Source organism: Cherax quadricarinatus, chromosome 75 (genome assembly GCF_038502225.1).
Source record: "Cherax quadricarinatus isolate ZL_2023a chromosome 75, ASM3850222v1, whole genome shotgun sequence".
NCBI lineage: Eukaryota > Metazoa > Arthropoda > Malacostraca > Decapoda > Parastacidae > Cherax > Cherax quadricarinatus.
In genome coordinates, this window is record NC_091366.1 from 7769865 (window position 1) to 7789377 (window position 19513).

The following is a 19513-nucleotide window of genomic DNA, read 5'->3' on the forward strand; positions in this document are numbered from 1 at the left end:
AAAAGAAGTGTATCACAGTAAACACAGCTAAGTTTAAGAAAGAGAATGGTGCTGGACAATGTATAATTATCTCATGTCAAGAGACAAAACTCTTATGTTAAATGCTGAAGATGACTGTACTGTACAGTACTGGGGTGAGGTTAAACATAAAACATTAGGTGGGAATCAGAACACTGATTGGGACAATGTTTTGTACGAGTGATTAGGCAGCATCAAAGTGAAAAAATTATTTGTACATAAAGATTAAATACACAGAACATTAATTTTCATATGTGATGTACAATGCAAATGGAGATGAAGAGAGCAACAACGACAGCTCTGAGGTGAAAATGTCGCATGGTGAGAAATTGGCAAGTGAAAAATTTGTCAAATCTTTCAAGCCAACAGAAGTGAAGACTCAACCCCTGTAACCACATATAGGTGAGTACAAGTGCCTGCTATTGGTACATCAACAAATACAGTGGACCCCCGGTTTACGATATTATTTCATTCCAGAAGTATGTTCAGGTGCCAGTACTGACCGAATTTGTTCCCATAAGGAATATTGTGAATTAGATTAGTCCATTTCAGACCCCCAAACATACACATACAAACGCACTTACATAAATACACTTACATAATTGGTCGCATTGGGAGCTGATCGTAAACCGGGGGTCCGCTGTACTTAGTTAATACAGAGCTTTGATTAAATATATTTTATACATTAAACAAATAATGAACCTATCATGAAAGATTATGTCCCCTGGATGTAAGGCAATGAGGCCATACAAAGAGCCTAGTTATAGTCGGAGTAATGTACAAAATCTCAATTCCACAACTATAGTGGAGTAGGGCTATATCTGTTGTTTTTAGTTACTGGGATGACATCATAGCCTAAACACTATTTCCATAGGATATTTAAGGAATGAGACAATTTTTTTTTTTAACTGATGAACAGAATTTTATGAGTCCAGACAGACAAGTAATTGACACTTCCTGGGTCAACTTACCTCAGTGAGAGACAGCCCGTGTTAAAAGTTAATAATTTTGTAAAGTGTGTGACGAAAATTCTTTATACAAGCTGAAGGACACAATATATGTCAATACATAACAAAATTACACTTACCTGTCGAATTAATGATGGCTAACTGAACATGCATACGATCCATTCCATCATAATGCATGGACAAGAGTGTTCCTAGCAGACAGCACTGAGCATCTAAGGGTCCCATAGATAAAGATATAGCTCCCTGAGGCTCCAGCAGACGTGATACTAAACTAAGAAGCGCATATTTCAGAGTGGTGCCAGACACACTGGTCACGCTGATGACGTCACACCGCACGCGAAGGCGGACTAATAAATCTTCTAAGAGTCCAGTTACTGTACTGCCAACCTAAAATAACATTATGGTTGTTAAACAAAACAAGAGCAAAGTATATTCACTAAAAGAAATCAATACAATTCATTCCAACATTTCAAAGCTATATGCTGAAGATTCTCATGAGAATAAATAAAAAGGATAAAAAGGCACAATACCATGACAAACAACACACAAATAACCTACAGACAAGAGAATGAAACTTACGAGGACGCTTCGAGCCAACCTAGACCATTAACTAGTCCAAGTTGGATCAAAAAAAATTTTTTTTTTTCACACAAATCAATTTTACAGGCTAAGAGAGCTTATCTTCCCTCACCTCATTTCAAAGCCCCAGCACTATCTGAGGTATACTACCATCCCCCAGAATGCAACCCACACCAGTTAGCTAGCACCTAGGTCCTTATTTGCTGGTAGGTAAACAGGAACAGCAGGTGTAAGGAAAAAAGCTCAATGTTTCCACTCGTATCAAGGGTGGTGTGTGTTAGCTGAGTGCACTACCAACTGAGCTACAGGACACCTTTCTCCATGTGTAGGTTGTTTGTGTATAGATATTAAGAGCTTCTTCTTTCAACAAACCAGCCGTATCCCACCGAGGCAGGGCGGCCCAAAAAGAAAAACAAGTTTCTCTTCATAACTTTAGTAATGTATACAGGAGAAGGGGTTACTAGCCCCTTGCTCCCCATTTTAGTCGCCTCTTACGACACGCATAGCTTATGGAGGAAGAATTCTGTTCCACTTCCCCATGCGGAAAATATTAAAAGCTACTTTTACTATATTATCACGTGAAATACACAAAATATTAATGTCATACTTACAACATCACTTCTTATATCAGATCCTGTAGCACAAGAACCAGTTAACAACTTCTGTAATGTTGGAACAAAGTTGACATCTGTAATGATGTTGATTGCCATTCCACTCTGCAAAAACAAAATTATCAGGGCTAGTTTTTCAACACCATTCTAAGGCAGAAAATTAAGAATATACACTGAATATCTAACGTGAACATCGAAAGATGGGGCAAAGAAACAGACAGAGGACCAAGTTGAAATTTAAATAAGAAATGGTGCATAGTAGAAAGATAAATACTTACAGATTTTTAAAAATAACTAGAAAACTTACTAAGCCACTCCTTCCTAGTGCAGGCACTGTTCTTCCCACCTCCAGGACTCAAGTCTGGCTAACCAGTTTCCCTGAATCCCTTCATAAATGTTACCTTGTTCACTTCAACACATACTCACCAAATCAATATGATCATACTGGTCAGCAGTGGTGGGAGGTAGCGGGTCTTGTGGGGTATGGTTGCAGCACAGAGTGAGTGTCTGTAGTACAAGGCACCAGCACCGCATGCTCACACTCCCACTTCTGTAGCATTAGAAACATTCATAGTTTTTAAAAAAATGCTCGGTACTGGTCTGTTCAATCTAAATTTTAATTTCTTTTGTTATTTTTCTTTACCTTAACATAGTTAGCTCGCCAGATTCATGTGGTTTCTATTTTCCACAATTCTATTGTTAACGTATTTACTAATGAATGATCTGTTAATAAATTTGGTCATTTTCAGGTTTATTCATACTTCCCATTTTCTCTTGGCTTGGCACATGGCCCTTAAACTGAAAACTATCCAAAGAATTTCATTTAACAGCTGATTGGTGGATTTCCCACTCAAATTTGTTTTCTTTCTAATAATTTGTCAACATTAACCAAATTAGACAATACTAAAAGTGAGATGGTCTCCTGACAACCAAAATGATCTAAAACCCAAAACATGAATGTATTATTTGGGCAATTATATATTATTCACCAATTTTAGATTCGTGGATCTCAAGGAAAAAATTCCAAAAATTTGGGCGATTTGATGCATAAAAATAGATTTAATAAAAATAAAAAAAATTATTCCTCAAGAAAATAAATTTGCAACACTTGTAGTGTAAAAAAGACAATTACAAGTTTCTGAAAATTCATTCAACTTACGTTCGCATATTAAATAAATTCAATACTTATGAGAACTGACATTACTCAATGTCAACAATGACGAGACATTCATGCAGTTCTATCAATACAGGCTCAACTGAAAAAGTAAAATCCATCTATACTTCTTAGATGCTTACCTGACAACTGCTGCCAAGAGTGCAGAGATGGCCCTGGGAGTGAGAGGTACAGTGGGTGCAATGGAAGGGGTATACTTGCCACCAGCCAACTCAAGGTTAATACTCAACCATAGTCCCAGAACTGATTCAACATGGCTACCATCAAACTGAAACATTGAAAATGCATTTTTTTTTTTTTTAACCTGTTGGCCATTTCCCACCTAGGCAGGGTGACCCAAAAAGAAAGAAAAAAAACTTTCATCACCATTCAACACTTTCACCATCACTTATACATAATCATTGTCTTTGCAGAGGGGCTCAGATACGACAGTTTAGATGTCCCTCCAAACTGCCAAAATCCCAAACCCTCCCTTTAAAATGCAGGCATTGCATTTCCCATTTCCAGGACTCAACTTTGGCTAACCAGTTTCCCTGAATCCCTTCACAAAATATTACCCTGCTCACACTCAAACAGCTCATCAGGTCCCAAAAACCATTCATCTCCATTCACGCCTAACACACTCACGCACATGTTGTAATATTAATACAATGTGAATGAATGGTTTAGAAAGCCGACAAGATGATAAATGAGACGCTTGTTCAACATCGGGGTATCTTTATTCTAGAAACCTTTTGCCAGCCACCTTTCTCTGCACTGGACTGAAGCCACTGACTGGTGAAATATTTCCAGAAATATGATACCCAGATGTTGCACAAGTGTCTCATTTATCAATATTAATATGTTTATTCCTTAGAGTTAAACAAAGTTTCAACTGCATTACAGCAAGTTCTCTTCTATTTAGAATGCGTAAGTGAGTGTGTCCGAAATTTAGAAAATTCTGAATACAAATCAGACTCTCCCCAATTCAGAAAAAATTCTGAAGTAACTATTCTACAAATTGCAAGAAACAAACTGAATCTTCAATTTCAGATATGAGCCAGACAGGAAGTCTGAAGCAGAAAAAAATTGTCTAATACATACCCTGAAACATGAGCTAGATTATCTATTGAGATGTAACACTAACAAGGATATCTAAAGTATCCATATAAACTTGGCACCTGAGTTTTATTTACCTGAAGCCATGCTAAGTAACTTGTAACCTTAACCACTAATAAAATCTGCTTGCTCTCTCTACACTTTAGTCACTGGTTTAGTCTCTTATTCTTCATTTAATGTGGAATTCTCGTAATTGTTTCCATTTTAGAGAAACAAACTTTACAGTCTGATATAGGCCTGATACCTGACTTTACAGTCTCAAGTCAGCCATAGGAAGTACAAATAAAACAACTGAAATGCATCTGGTGTGAGAATGGGTTCTGGGCTGCTGGGATAGTCTGAAAATGTATTAAATAGGAATTATTCTAGGAATGGAAAAGGAAGGGAGACATGAATGGACTGAAAGTGGTAGGCAGGTCCAACCCTGGATGTTATGAGGGTAACTGTGAAGCTAGTGATTCCTGAGTGGTTCATCAGAACGAATACATGAAGTTATTAACAGCTGGAGTGGGATCTAAGAGAAGGTAGTTACTATATCAGTGATGGTAATGTGACTGTTCCACCTTTTTGGGGGTCATTTTTGGTGGGAGACAACTCACAGAATCGATGGGAATTGAACCCAAGCCAGTGCACTATCCACTGCACCATACTGGCCTAAAAAGATTCATCCTCCTAGATATATTTCTATGCCTGTTCTAGGAAAGGCAGCATGGCATCACTGATCACAACAGATTTTTACAAATGAATCTCAATAACTGGGACTTGAGCTAGAGCTTGCCACAGGCATGTTTGTCATGTGGGTTCGATAACGTGGATGGGGTAAAAACACTCACGTAGGCTGGATAGTACGTATAATTATAACGGAAAGCATGGGAAGCACCCTCAGCCGCCCTGCCCCTCTCTGCTCCCTACCTCAGACTGACCCACCAGTGCCTAGAGGGTGAGCGGTGTTTAAAAACATGCTATGGTCAGCAGCAACGTGAATAACAGTAAGTGATTCACACAGACGGTTGGTAGCGAGTCATCTACTGGTAACTAGTTACTGGCAACTGGTACTACTGAGAGCTCGGCGACGCTAATGTATGTCGTCCCGGCATACAGCTAATACAAACTAGAGACGGCAGGCGTACGGCTTGGGCTGATTCTATACAATGTCAAAGTACACAACAATTGAACATTATAACATAAGGAGAATATTGGAATGGAAACTTACATAATTGACTATAATGAAACTTACTGTAATGCATTACAAGGTATGATATAGCACAACTCATCGAATGAGACTCAACATTGGGATTACACAATAGAAGTGATAAAAAAAAATTTGATCGATCGATCTGTATTCACATGATCTACGCATTCTGAGGAAGAAATATATACAAAGAAAGAAGTGTTTAGCAGAAAGGCAGATCCGGTGCACTCAAATCTAGACTGTTAAATCTCAGAATTCGGAGAGAACGTGAACACAAAAAAAAATTCTTGAATACTGATAAGTTGATACTGTAATTATTCATCTATACAGGTTATTTACATTTAACCCCAACTCTGCTAGGGTGAGAATGACATATGCAGAATGGGTGTCATCTCAGGGAGGATCAAACTCTGTTGCACTGGCTAACTCATGCTGTATTTGAGGCAAATCTGAATTGGTAGTTACAAATAATACTCGAGGATTTCTCAATACCTGTCATGTACGTAGGGAATAACGACATTCAGGTTGAACGTCTGACTGAGTATTAGAGGTAGAGTACAGGATCAGGAGGATTGTCAGAGTCTGTCACATTAGTCTGGGTAGGAACATCTTTATCATCACATACTAACTTCATATGATCTAAATGCGATTCTTTATACTGACCAGTACTAATTTCTCTAACCTTATACTTATTGCCATTGATATGTTCAACTACTCGCTAAGGACCAACAAACTTTTGATCAAGCTTAGGCATTGCAGACGTTTTGTTAAAGTTTGTCAGCATAACTCTTGAACCTACTTTGATTTTGGACGGCTTTGCTCGAGTGTTTGCAACTCTTGTAAATTCTGCTGTTGATTTATGAAGTGTTTCACGGATTCTTCTAAAGACACTTTGAGCTAAGCTGGTAAGAGTTGCTATGAAATCATCAGGGTTGTAATTTGGTTTTGGATTAGAATATAACAACTCATAAGGCAAGCGTTTATCTACACCGTACAATGCATAATGTGGAGTGTCACCTATGGAAACATTGTAAGCAGAATTTATAGCACACTGCACATCAGGTATAACTTCATCCCAAGTTTCACTGTTGGGATTGATAGTGGCTCTCAAGACATCAAGTACTTTCTTATTGGTTCGTTCCGCTAACCCATTGCTGGCAGGATGATGAGGAACAATGGTGGATTTAGAGATCTTGTACAAGGTACACAAATTTTCAAGAATCTCATTACAGAATTCACCTCCATTATCTGTTACTAGGGACTTAGGGGTGGTATGCCTGCAGATAATGCGTTCTTTAAACGCTTTAGCTACTGTCTCGGCAGTCTTATCTGCAATAGGAACTAACTCGCAATATCTGGTGAAATGGTCTACCATAACACACAGATGTTTGTTGCCCTGGAGGGAACATTGGAAATTAGTTAACAGATCTAGTGCAACTCTTTCCCACGGTTCGCTAGTAGTTGGATACACTTGGATTGGATTAGGGCCATTAGCATTACCTTTATGTTGCATGCAGACACTACATTTCTTAACATACTCAGAAATGTCAGTTGCCATACGAGGCCAAAAGTATTTCAATCTGGCTTGTTTTACTGAACAATCCATACCAAGGTGCACAACACCTGGTACATCGTGAACTAGCTATAAGGCTACATTCACTAGTGACTGTGGAATTACTAACTGGTATACCCTTCTGCTAGGAGTACCCAACTCGGCTGTTCGATAAAGTAATTCTTGGTTCATGACAAAGTCACTGATGGGTGCTGGTGGCTTCATAGTCAGAATAAGATCTTCCTGGAGCAGGAATCGAATCACACCAAACCACATGGGATCTGTTCGTTCTTATTGGAGGAAATGAACAAACTCGGTGGAGTGGATGACTCTCCCCAGTTGAAAAAAATAGCGCTATAACACGCAATATGAGCAAGGGAGAAAACGGATCTCTCTCTCACTGTAAGCACAGGGGAAAAGAAATGAACACGGTCGACAATACTGGTATTCATTCTGAGTCGCACACAATGACACGAAGTATCAACTATAAGGAGACTACACTTACAAACGTTAACAACATGTGAAGGTTACTCGAGAAACAACGTTTTACATTACATGGATTACTGTCAACGAGGATAGTTTCACCATCTAGAACACAAGGAACAACAACAACACTCAAGTGAGTACACTAGCCACAGAAACGTCTTTCTGCAATGGCTTGTGACATCAGCAAGAGATGGCACAACTCATTACAAGTAACGTTCTTCACAAAGCGCCCCCTGGAAGGAACGACTACTTGAACAAGTCGCCATCGCAGGGATAGTAGTCTCAGCACCCAGGGTTGTCTGAGGTTACTCTGAAACCCAAGGTAACTGTACACTATCCTGCGTGCACGATATTGTGGCTGGATTCCAGACAGGAGTGACAGTATTACTAGTGCCTGACCGCTCAGCTACGTTAATAAGTAATTCACAGAGGAACTTAATCTGAACTTCACATTCCGCAGCACTTTAACAAGTCTCAGATACTAGCTGTGAGAACAAACACGTTGTCTAAGAGCTAGGTATTGTCTTTGAGTCAGTAAGGGAATATTAGGACTGTGGACTGATTCATGTTTACTTGGACCGGCATGGGACACTACGTGAGCATTCGAAAGTGACTGGGACAATGTCAGTCGATAAGGAACTATGAGGACTGACGACAGGAGCAGCAGTAGCCTGAGAGGTCTGAGTGTCGCCATTCACTAAAGTATCACTTGACTTATGTGAGACATAATGGCAAAGAAGTTGCACAAAAACAAATAAGGCAAAAATAATGAATAATAAAAATGACACAAAATGCTAAAATTGAAATAAAAGAGATGTAACTAATTCTGCAGAAGTAATAAAAAAAATGTCTAAGATACACTGCAAGAGGAAGGACAACTCAATGTAAGGGACTGCTGGCCAAGATAAAAAAAAATACATTGAAATTTACAAGTAAAACATATTACTGGAGGCTGAATTAAATGCAAAATGAGCTGTCTGTACTCTTGCTAATAAAGAAATTAACTAATAAAACTGTAAATCAATGTAAAAAGTATAAAATAAAATCACTAAATTGTATGCAGAGAGAGATAACTGGGAAATTTAAATATTTTCTAAGAGTGCAGAAACAAAATTAAAATATAATGCAAAGACAACATCAGGAAAAATAATAAAATGAAAAAGAGGAGACTCAACAATAATGAACTGAGAATAATAATGCATAAAAATATCAATAAAAGAAACTAATTCACTGCAGAACAAGTGCAACAAAATAAGGCACAGACATAATCAATGCAGTAATAAAAGTTACACTGGGAAAATGTAGGTTGAATAAAAAAAATATGGAGAAAGACTGATTGAACACTAACTCTTAATTGTAAATTAAACAAAACAATTTACTCAGAGAAAAAGAAAACAGTTTACGTTAAAAAGAAATTAAAATTACACTAAGAGTGAATTTGTTCATAGAAATATGAAAAATATGAATAAAAATAAAACAAGAAACAAAACTGGAAGTGTAACACTTACAAGTGGCGGGGCACACAACACTTACAAGTGGCGGGGCATTGAATCTCAATAACTGGAACTTGAGCTAGAGCTTGCCACAGGCATGTTGGTGTAAGATTTATCTGAATAAATTTTCAATGTGGTCACAGTGGGTCCCATGATAACCTTCCTCGAGTGTAGCACTACAATTAGTTGCATGAATCTTACCGTGCCAGCATGGTACAGTAGTCAGTGCATTAGTCTGCTAGTTTTAGGACTGTCCTGCTAGCTTCAGGATCGACTTGCATTGGGTTTGAATCCCTGCCCATTCAAGAGTTGACAATCGTGTTATTATGATTTTGCCAGTCACTTTTGGGACGTGGTAAATGCTTAAAAAAAAAAAAAAATAAGCAAAGATAGGACACCATGAGCCTCTGCACCTCTAACCTCAAATGTGTAATTTGAAAACACTAACATACACCTGTACTATACATGCACCCTCCTTGTCTTACCTCCATAGAAAGGTGAAGCAAAATTTTTTGGAAAACGTCAGTAAGTAGTTGAACACTAGCAGTAAGGTCACCAGGACCACACACCTCTGTATCTGCCCACATACCATTGGTGACCTGTTAGTAAAATATATTATTCATACCCAATAACTTAATAAGGTTATATTAAAAATACCTTAACAGAGTATGACTGAATAATAAAAACTAATATTTTTTCTTCATCAATTAACAAGAGTAAAAAAAAAAAAATCAGAAGTGGTTTAAGTATTACTGATCTTAGTAGTGTGTGCATATTCCACAGGGACATAGGAAGACCTTAAAGAACTGGACCAAATCACAAATAATCATGGAACTAAAGCTTCACAGAAGCTAAAGCTGAGACACTCCTCTTATTACTGTAACAAAATCATCACACAAAAAGCAGGATGTTACAGAATCACCATCACACTAGCACAGATAATATAATCACTCAAACATCACTCCACCTGACAAAACATGGCAGTCAGGTGAAAAGCCACTAGACCACATTATTCAACCTTATGCTTTCTCACACCTTGTATATTTGAATTGATCAAGGTCTCAGGACCAAAATACTTCCAATGAACATATCCAGAAGTGACTGCATTTGTCTTTTTCAAATGCTCTTTCCAAGCCTTCAATAATACATATGTGATTCTGTTAGTCCATAGTTTATTTTACAATTGCTATATAAATGGTACTTATGGTATAGTGTGTGTATTTACCATTTTCATAGATTTAAAATGCAATTGTTAGTTTTACTACAGTTATTTTTTATATTAATATGGAGTTCCATGAGTTTGGGTCAGGGACATGGTGCATGAACATGTTTTCAATAGTTCGCTCAAAGTCAAGTAGAATTATGGTTATATCTAATTCTATAAAATATGATTCTAAGACTAACATGAATTCCCTTGGGAGGGATAATGGTATAGGGGTCAGGGACTGGGAATAACCTGCTTGGTCAAGATAGATAACCCGTCAGGTCAAGATGGTGACCAAAATATATGTACACTTCAAGAAGTAGAGTTGGGTATCTTAATTTTTTAAATTGGCAAGTGGATGTTATACAGCCCTATATCAATAACCTTCATTCTACTAACACACACAAACTTTGAAGTTTCAGATCAATGAGACAGGTAAAAACATGGAGTTCTATGCAGACACGAAGTAATTAAAAACTTAGCTTTACGTAATGGTTTCCTTCTCTACAAACTATTATCTATCTTTGAGAAGGGATTCTGAAAGGCCTAGCCTCCTATATAAATTATTTTACTAAAATTCTTGTTAAAAACTGTATAATAACTATACCTTCAATGGGGCTGTGACTGCTAGACTAAGTCTGGAGGTGTGTACAGCTCCCATCATGTGTAATCTCAGCTCGGACAAAAGTGATACCCCAGCCTCCAATCTGGCATCAACTGCTGTGGAATGATCCATTCCTGGGTGTGCACTGCTCAGCGGTCCACTCACCAGGTCCCCAATACGTGAATCTTTGTTGGTACGAGAGGATGACTGATTGGGCAGAGGTGGCGGCGGATATGGTGGAGGAAGACTGTGGAAAAATAAAGTCAGTGATGAAAACACTAAAATTCATTAATATTTCAAGCTATTTTTTTTTCAACATGTTGTCCGTCTCCCACCGAGGCAGGGTGACCCAAAAAGAAAGATCCCCAAAAAGAAAATACTTTCATCATTCAACATTTTCACCTCACTCATATTTCAACTAAATGTACACTATACAGCCTCTCCTCACTTAATAACGGAGTTCCGTTCCTAAGACCACATCGGTAAACGAATTTGTCGCTAAGCGAGGAGCATACTATAATGGTTGTAGGTTTTTGTCAATCATCTTTGATATTGTTTTAATGTCACCTTTGTACCATTTATAATATTTCTGATATATTTTTAACCCTTTCAGGGTCCAGAGTCCAAATTTCAGTGTGCATCAGTGTCCAAGAATTTTCAAAAAATAATTTTGTAGTTTTTTCTTATGAAAAGGTAGAGAATCTTTTTCTGAAGGTAATAAAACAAAAAGTACGAAATTTGATGGAAAATTGACAAAATTATGCTCTCACGAATTTTGATGTGTCAGCAATATTTACGAATCGGCGATTTTGCCAACTTTGACTCCCATTTTAGGCCAATTACATTATTCCAGTCAACCAAATTCTTAGCTATTTAACTAGTATTACTTTTATTCTATCGATTGAGCAAAAGAATTTGCCAAGTCAACTGTTTCAACTACAAAATAAAGTGATCAGAAATTGGTAATTTGGCCAATTTAATGTAAAGTTCAAAATATTCCAATTTCAAAATAGGGTCCAGAATAAACAATACAGGCATTCCTGGCACTAAACTAACATTTCCTCTGTTCATTAGTTACATTTTCAGGCTTTACTAATGAATTCCATTTTGATTTTTTATTCACAATGAATTTTTATTCAAACCAAAAAAATAGAAGATTTACAGTTATGCAATATTGTAATAATTGTATAAATAATATCACCACATCTGTGAACATATATTAGACCCACCAGCAGGCATGTATTAGACGTGAAAGGTCATGTGTTTACTCTTGAACATCGGCAAAAATTTAACATTTCCGCTACTTTGAGCTCAGTTTCAAGCCATTTCCAGTACTAAAACCAATCAAAATCATCTCTACTTCTGTAATATATCTTCCATTCTATCAAATGAGACCAAGAAATCGCAAATACAACTGTAAAAAACATACGAAAAAACACTGCAAATTCGCTGTTTTAATCTAAAATTACGGCCTCAGTTTTTTTCTCTCATTATGCACTGTGTGCTGCAGGATTTGTTTTATGTGGTGCACACATACCACATAGATATATTCTCTCACATCTAGGCCAAAATTTACCACTCACAGCTTATCAGAGTGAGTTGAGCTCATGACGTAGATCTACGGTTTGGACCGTCAACGTAAAGCCGTGGATCTAAAGGCATGGACCCTCAAAGGGTTAAATGTTTACACAGTAGTTAACTGTATATTGTAATAAACAGAATAGAGGAATCAGTTCTAATAAACATTATTTAGGAATGCATACTGGTCAGAGAGCCCATCGTCAGTCAGAGTCGTCGGTAAACGCGTACGTCGCTAAGTAAGGAGATGCTGTATTGAAAATTTGTGATATTGGGAATGTTCTTTCCAGAGGTTAGGCCTTGCAGAAGACTGTTTGCAAACACTGTCATCTAAAACTCCTTCAGATAGCTCCCAATCACAACTTTCACTGAGTTATGGTTGGTGAGAACATCAACTATGCTTTCTTACTTCATGGTTAATCTGCCACTAAATAATAGCTATATTTTTCACCCATTAGTTTCCAAATGTGATAAGTGAATAGCTGGCAACTAGAAGTTCTGTAGTGCGCCGAGTTATGTAAGGATCGTCGGGCTACGCAACTGTAAGAACAGTCAGAGACAGAGGAGGAGGCATATATCTTAGGCAGCTTGTTCACTGTTATCCCTACTGTTCCTTGGTTTACAAGAATTTGTGTGCTGTGCCGAGTCACATGCAGCATCCTACACTCAAGGAGTTTTCATTATTATTATGTGCCAGGGGCTTGGACACCCAGCAGGCATATGTGAGCATGTTAGGTAGGACCTGACGAGCTGTTAGAGTGTGAGCTGGGTAACATTTTTGAAGGGATTCAAGGAAACATGTTAGTCGGACTTGAGCCCTGGAGGTAGGAGGTACAGGAGTGGGGATATTTGCTGTTTAGAGGACCATCTAAACTGTTATATCCGTGTACTTCTGGCAAGAGAGTGATAGTATGAATGATGGTGAAATTGTTCCTTTTTTTTTCAGGTCACCCTACCTTGGTGGAAGATACCCAGTGTGTTATAAAAAATATTAATATATTTCAATTAGCAATTATTTAGAAAAGCAGGATCTTTCCTATACTTACTTAGACATAGCAAGTTCAATAGATGTGTAAGGATTGTTAGATGATCCACCAAAACAAGGCTGCATATCGGCAAGGTATTCTCCGATCATGTCCTCACTCTCTGAACTGTCTTCAAGGTCTAGGAAAGAATACTTTCCTGGAAGAAGAAAATACAGTATATTAAAACATAAAAGAATATTGATAATTATTAAGGTTTATTTTTGGTTCTAAGTTTTGAGGCATCTGTGGAAAGATGTTTATCTATGGAGGCAAATAAAGGTAATGTACCAGAGTAAAGTGGCACCAACACTTTTATATGAGTGTGAGGTATGGGTTTTGAAGACTGCAGCAAAAAGAAGGCTAGAGGCAGTGGAGATATTTTGTTTGTGAGTGAAGTGTGGTATTAATATCATGCAGAGAATTAAGGATGTAATAATTAAAGACAATGTTGGGTTACCATGGGTATAATTCAAAGGGCTGAGGAGAGATTGTCGAGATAGCTTCGGCATGTAGAGGATGGAGAGGGATTGATTGACAGAGATACAAATCTTAGGCGGAAGGTAGGCAAGTGGTTTTAATGGACGTGCTGTTGGAGTGTGAGTAGGGTAACTTTCATGAAGGGACTCAGGGAAACTGTTAATTATACTAGAGTCCAGGAGGTGATAAGGGAAGTGCTTGCATTTTAAAGGGCAGGGATCCTGAAGCTGGAGGATAATCCGAATTATGATGCTAGCACATTTCTGGAAAGACAAAAACTGAATGAATTATGGTCAATGTGTTTTCTTCTTTGGGTCACCCTGCCTTGGCAGGACACTGCCACCGAGGTACAAAAAAAATCCATTTCCTTTGGTTCACTGTCTCAGTAGGACATAAATGTGAAGGAAAAATATAGTTTAGGGTGATCTATTAGACATGACAAGTTAACAAATTACCTGGAAGGTCTTCCTCCTCCATGGCACTGTAGTGAGCTGTAGCTATGCTCATTACTGGGGGACTAAGCTGGGTCGCTGACTGATCAGATTGACAATTCTGGGTGGCAACACATGCCCCAAGAGGTGCAGAAACATCCTGGGATGAACTTCCACCCCCATCCCCAACCGTGCTACTAGCTGCTGGAACTGCTCCGTTGGCCGATGGTGCTGCAGAGGACAAGCTTGACAATACAACACCAGAGGGACCTGGAGAGGCCAAGGAGCCAGAGGTGCCAGATGGTCCTCCTGCAGCAGTAGCAGCAGCAGTACTGCTCCTAGCAGTATCTACCACAATATCAAAGGTGTCCACTTCTTCCTTGTGTTGATCTGTATTTATTACTACGTTGCCAAAAAGACGCTCACCTTCACAAAAAAAAAAATTAAAACATGTTTAAATTAGTGTGCTTAAGAAATTTTTCCTGATATTTTTTGACAAAATAATAATGTTTTGAGGCAACCAAAATGCCAGAAGCAAGGGGCTAGTAACCCCTTCTCCTGCATAAATTACTAAAGAAAAGAAAAACGTTTGTGTGTTTAGGCGACCCTGCCTTAGTGAGATACAGCCGGCATGTTGAAAAAAAAAATATTATAACGTACTATAAAATTAAAAAAATAATAAAAATCTCTGTAATAACTACATAATGCACAAGATTTTTGAAAACATTTCTCAATAATCATAATAAAACTAAGTAAAATCAAAATGTCAAATAACAATACCTAGGTCATTACCTTCAAGAATATCTTGCAATAAGCAGGTTAGAGCATGAAGTGCCCAGGGAGCTCCCCAGGTGGTATCTAGAGTAAGAGCATGGCGCAGCAGTGCTCCCAGCTGGCATCGGGTTACTATCTCTGCTACAGATGGACTTGGTCTCATCACACTCACCAGACTTCCAATAACCTGTTGTAAAATTGGGGAAGAAAACGTGATCTGTTTTAAGCTCTACTTAGTAACTCATTATGTAGTAACTAGGTTACTACATCCAACAAGGTTACTGCGTGGCCGGAAGTAGAAAAAAGGACGAGGGGGGAGGAAGGAAGGAAATGGAAAGAGGAAGAGGGATGAAGTGATGGAGGGGTAACATAAAAAAAAAGGAGTGGTAAGATGGAGAAAAGAAAGCATAAGAAAACTGAGAGAGGGAAAAAAAGAAAGGAAAGGATAATGGGAGGAAAGGACAGAGGGAGGGTGAATGGGTGGGTGCACATGGTAGATAGAGAGGAATGATAGGTGCAAAGAGGGGAGGAAAGGATGGAAGATGGATGGGATGGAGAGCAAGGGCTGGAAGCTTAGGAGGAAGGAGGATGGAAGGTAAAGAGGAAGAGTGTAAAATCTGATAATTACAATGAAAAAAGCAACAGAATTTAAAAAACGATAGAGAAAAAAGCATGAAAAATTAAAGGAACAAGAAACTAGTAAATGCAATTTTATACTTAAAACAATGAATTATAATGGTAAGCAAATTTAGTTAAGAATGATCACAAATGACACTTCACATCCCTACTCTAATCACAGAACGGGTGGGGTTTGAACTCGGGGCGAGGCCTAAAACCCACAGGCCAGTGCATTAACCATTGGGCCAGCTGGATGTAATAAGATTCATCCAACTAGGCATATTTATATACACCATAGAGAAGTTAGTATGGGCCTCCCTATGATGTACAGAAATATACCTAAGTGGATGAATCCTATTAGAGCCATCTGGTCACGTGGTTAACGTACCAGCCTGCAAGTTTTAGAGCTTGTTGATCATGAGTTCAAACACCACCTGTTCTGTTCTGTTTGCAATCCTGTTATCATGATTTTGTGAGCCATCTCTACACACTTACTTGCCATTGTTAGACCATTTTCTTTCAATAGAGAATGGTCAGGATGAACAAGCTCAATTACTGTACCATGGATCCCTTACCTTGCATGTCAGAAGGAAGGAGTCGACACAGCAGGGAGAGCTGGTGTTCATTAAAAGTTTGATGAGTCCATGTGCCACTGAGAGTGCTGTGGAACGGTCAAGGGGTACAAAACCATCACCAGCGGAATCACCGTCATCTTTACGTGCTGCCGATCCACCAGATGAGGCAGACGTGGTACGGGAGTACCGTCTGACAATTGATCTCCGAATAGTGTCAAGCTTCTGGTAAATCTCTCCACTCAGACCAGCAAGAACTTGCTATATAAAAGGAAAAGGCTATGATACTAACATTACATTACTCTTAATAACAACCAGAAACTGTATTGCAATCATCACATTAGGAAGTTGGATTGAGATACGTCTCACATACCAGAATTTATCTCATAAATATTGAATTACTTTTACTCCTCTCCCATATAAGAAAATTCTTTGTAAAAACTCTCAGTGGAGATCAAAAGCCTCCCCTAAAAATAAATTTTGGGATGTAAAAAATGTGATTAGTTTCCAAATCTGTTTTTGAAATAAATACACTAAGGTACTGTCACAAATATTAAGCAACAGCAATAAGGAATTGTTATGGAAGAGTATAAAACAAATTTATGCCCTACATTTAAATGGGGAAGTAGAACAGAATTCTTCCTCCGTAAGCCATGCGTGTCGTAAGAGGCGATTAAAATGCCGGGAGCAAGGGGCTAGTAACCCCTTCTCCTGTATATATTACTAAATGTAAAAGGAGAAACTTTCGTTTTTCCTTTTGGGCCACCAAGCCTCGGTGGGATACGGCCGGTGTGTTGAAAGAAAGAAGATGATTTAAATTAAAAAAATTCTATGATTTTTGAGTATTCTAAGAGGGCTATAGGGCTTCAAATCGATTATGTACATTACACGAGAGACAGGCATGTATAATCTACATTTGAAATACAGTGGACCCCCGCATAACGGACGCCTTGCATAACGGACAATCCGCATAGCGGACGCTTTGATCGCTAAAATTTTGCCCCGCATAGCGGACAAAAACCCGCTCAGCGGCCTTCGTCCGAGACACGTCACATGTGCCGCCGGTGGCATTGTTTACCAGCCAGCCTCCGCGGTAACATCCAAGCATACAATCGGAACATTTCGTATTATTACAGTGTTTTTGGTGATTTTTTTCTGGAAAATAAGTGACCATGGGCCCCAAGATAGCTTCTAGTGCCAACCCTACAGCAATAAGGGTGAGAATTACTTTGGAGATGAAGAAAAAGATCATTGATAAGTATGAAAGTGGAGTGCTTGTCTCCGAGCTGGCCAGGTTGTATAATAAACCCCAATCAACCATCGCTACTATTGGTGGTACAGCTGCTGCTGCTGCTGTACCACCGTCAGCTGCTGCTGCTGCTGTAGTACCGTCTGCTGCTGCTGTAGCATCGTCTGCTGCTGCTGCTGTAGCATCGTCTGCTGCTGCTGCTGCTGCTGTAGCATCGTCTGCTGGTGCTGTAACATCGTCAGTTGCTGCTGTAGCATCGTCTGCTGCTGCTGCTGTAGCATCGTCTGCTGCTGCTGCTGCTGCTGTAGCATCGTCTGCTGCTGCTGCTGCTGCTGTAGCATCGTCTGCTGCTGCTGCTGCTGCTGCTGTACCACCGTTGTTGGTGTGGCTTATTGAGAATACCAAGAAACAATTAACCCCAGAGGATTTGCCACCCAGGATAACCCAAAAAAGTCAGTGTCATCGAAGACTGTCTAACTTATTTCCATTGGGGTCCTTAATCTTGTCTCCCAGGATGCAACCCACATCAGTCGACTAACACCCAGGTGAACAGGGAAAATGCCTGGAACTAGTGCTCATATTGGTGAATTTAGAGCCAGCAAAGGTTGGTTTGAGAGATTTAAGAATCGTAGTGACATACACAGTGTGATAAGGCCTGTTCTGGAAGAAAATACCAAACAGGACCTACAGTACTCAGGAGGAAAAGGCACTCCCAGGACACAGTGTCTCATCAGTCATTGCTGCATCTTCAATAGGGGTAAGTGTCATTTATTCTTCATTTAGTAGAGTAGTACATGCACAATATATATTGTGCATGTACTACTCTACTATTGTGCATGTATCCTTCTCTTTGTGTGTAGGAAAATGTCTATTTCATGTGGTAAAATTTTTGTTTTCATACTTTTGGGTGTCTTGCACGGATTAATTTTATTTCCATTATTTCTTATGGGGAAAATTCATTCACATAGCGAACATTTCGCATAACAGCCAGCCCTCTTGCACGGATTAAGGTCGCTATGCGGGGGTCCACTGTACTGCAATTATAAGAATTTCTACATCCAACACCCACCATAATTTGTTCATTATAGAGATGCTTTTTTATGGCTTTGAACTACTACTCTGAGTACAGTACTTGATGCAAGTTGTCTAAATTCTAAACTCAGTCATTTGTAAATTCTTGTGTGTCCCATCCACCTGGAAGCAGCCAGTGTGCCAGACAAACATACACAAAGATTAAGTCAAGAGACTGACAACATTAAGCACAACCACTACCTTCAGCCCCACGTCCCCATTCTGACAATGCAGTCAAGGTAGTAAATAGTAAACATTATATATAGGCAAAGCTTTCAGTGAGGTTATATTTTTATACAAGAAGCAGCCTTCTTGATCATCAGTGCAAAAACAAAATTCAAACTATGGTACTGACAATGTTCAATACAAATGACACTTTGTTCAACTCTAAGCAGGCCCAAGTACAATTCTGCTGTTCAGTTATTTTAAATATAAGGGTAAGATTTAAATTGCAGAATTTCATGAAGAACACCATTTCCATTAACCCATAACAAAGTCTTCCATTCCAATTCTTTCTCAACATCCATAAACCTTTCATACTTCAATACATGTATATGAAGAGCAAATGAAGTATTTTTTTTACTTTAGATTTTCTTTCTGCTCTCGCCAACATCTCGCTACACACAACTTGCTACATTATTTATAAATTCAACCTAACTTTCAGTCTAAATTCTGCAGCATCATATAACACAAACATTTTCCCACTGTTCAGTGAGTCACCTTCACCCTTTTTAATTTG

General features: G+C 38.7%; 1 protein-coding gene across 8 annotated transcripts in view; it reads right to left on the bottom strand.

Moving 5' to 3' along the window:
• The window catches only part of Bruce (BIR repeat containing ubiquitin-conjugating enzyme), a 231818-nt gene that overhangs the window by 93265 nt on the left and 119040 nt on the right, over positions 1 to 19513 (bottom strand). For all 8 annotated transcript variants that reach the window (XM_070101002.1, XM_070101006.1, XM_070101005.1 and 5 more), the window contains 10 exons: positions 16458 to 16715; positions 15283 to 15451; positions 14515 to 14916; positions 13604 to 13739; positions 10983 to 11226; positions 9657 to 9770; positions 3473 to 3618; positions 2603 to 2726; positions 2177 to 2281; positions 1106 to 1373 (listed from right to left, as the gene is read on the bottom strand). In XM_070101002.1, coding sequence (XP_069957103.1) covers positions 1106 to 1373; positions 2177 to 2281; positions 2603 to 2726; positions 3473 to 3618; positions 9657 to 9770; positions 10983 to 11226; positions 13604 to 13739; positions 14515 to 14916; positions 15283 to 15451; positions 16458 to 16715 — 1966 coding nt within the window. The remainder of the gene's footprint in view (positions 1 to 1105; positions 1374 to 2176; positions 2282 to 2602; positions 2727 to 3472; positions 3619 to 9656; positions 9771 to 10982; positions 11227 to 13603; positions 13740 to 14514; positions 14917 to 15282; positions 15452 to 16457; positions 16716 to 19513) is intronic.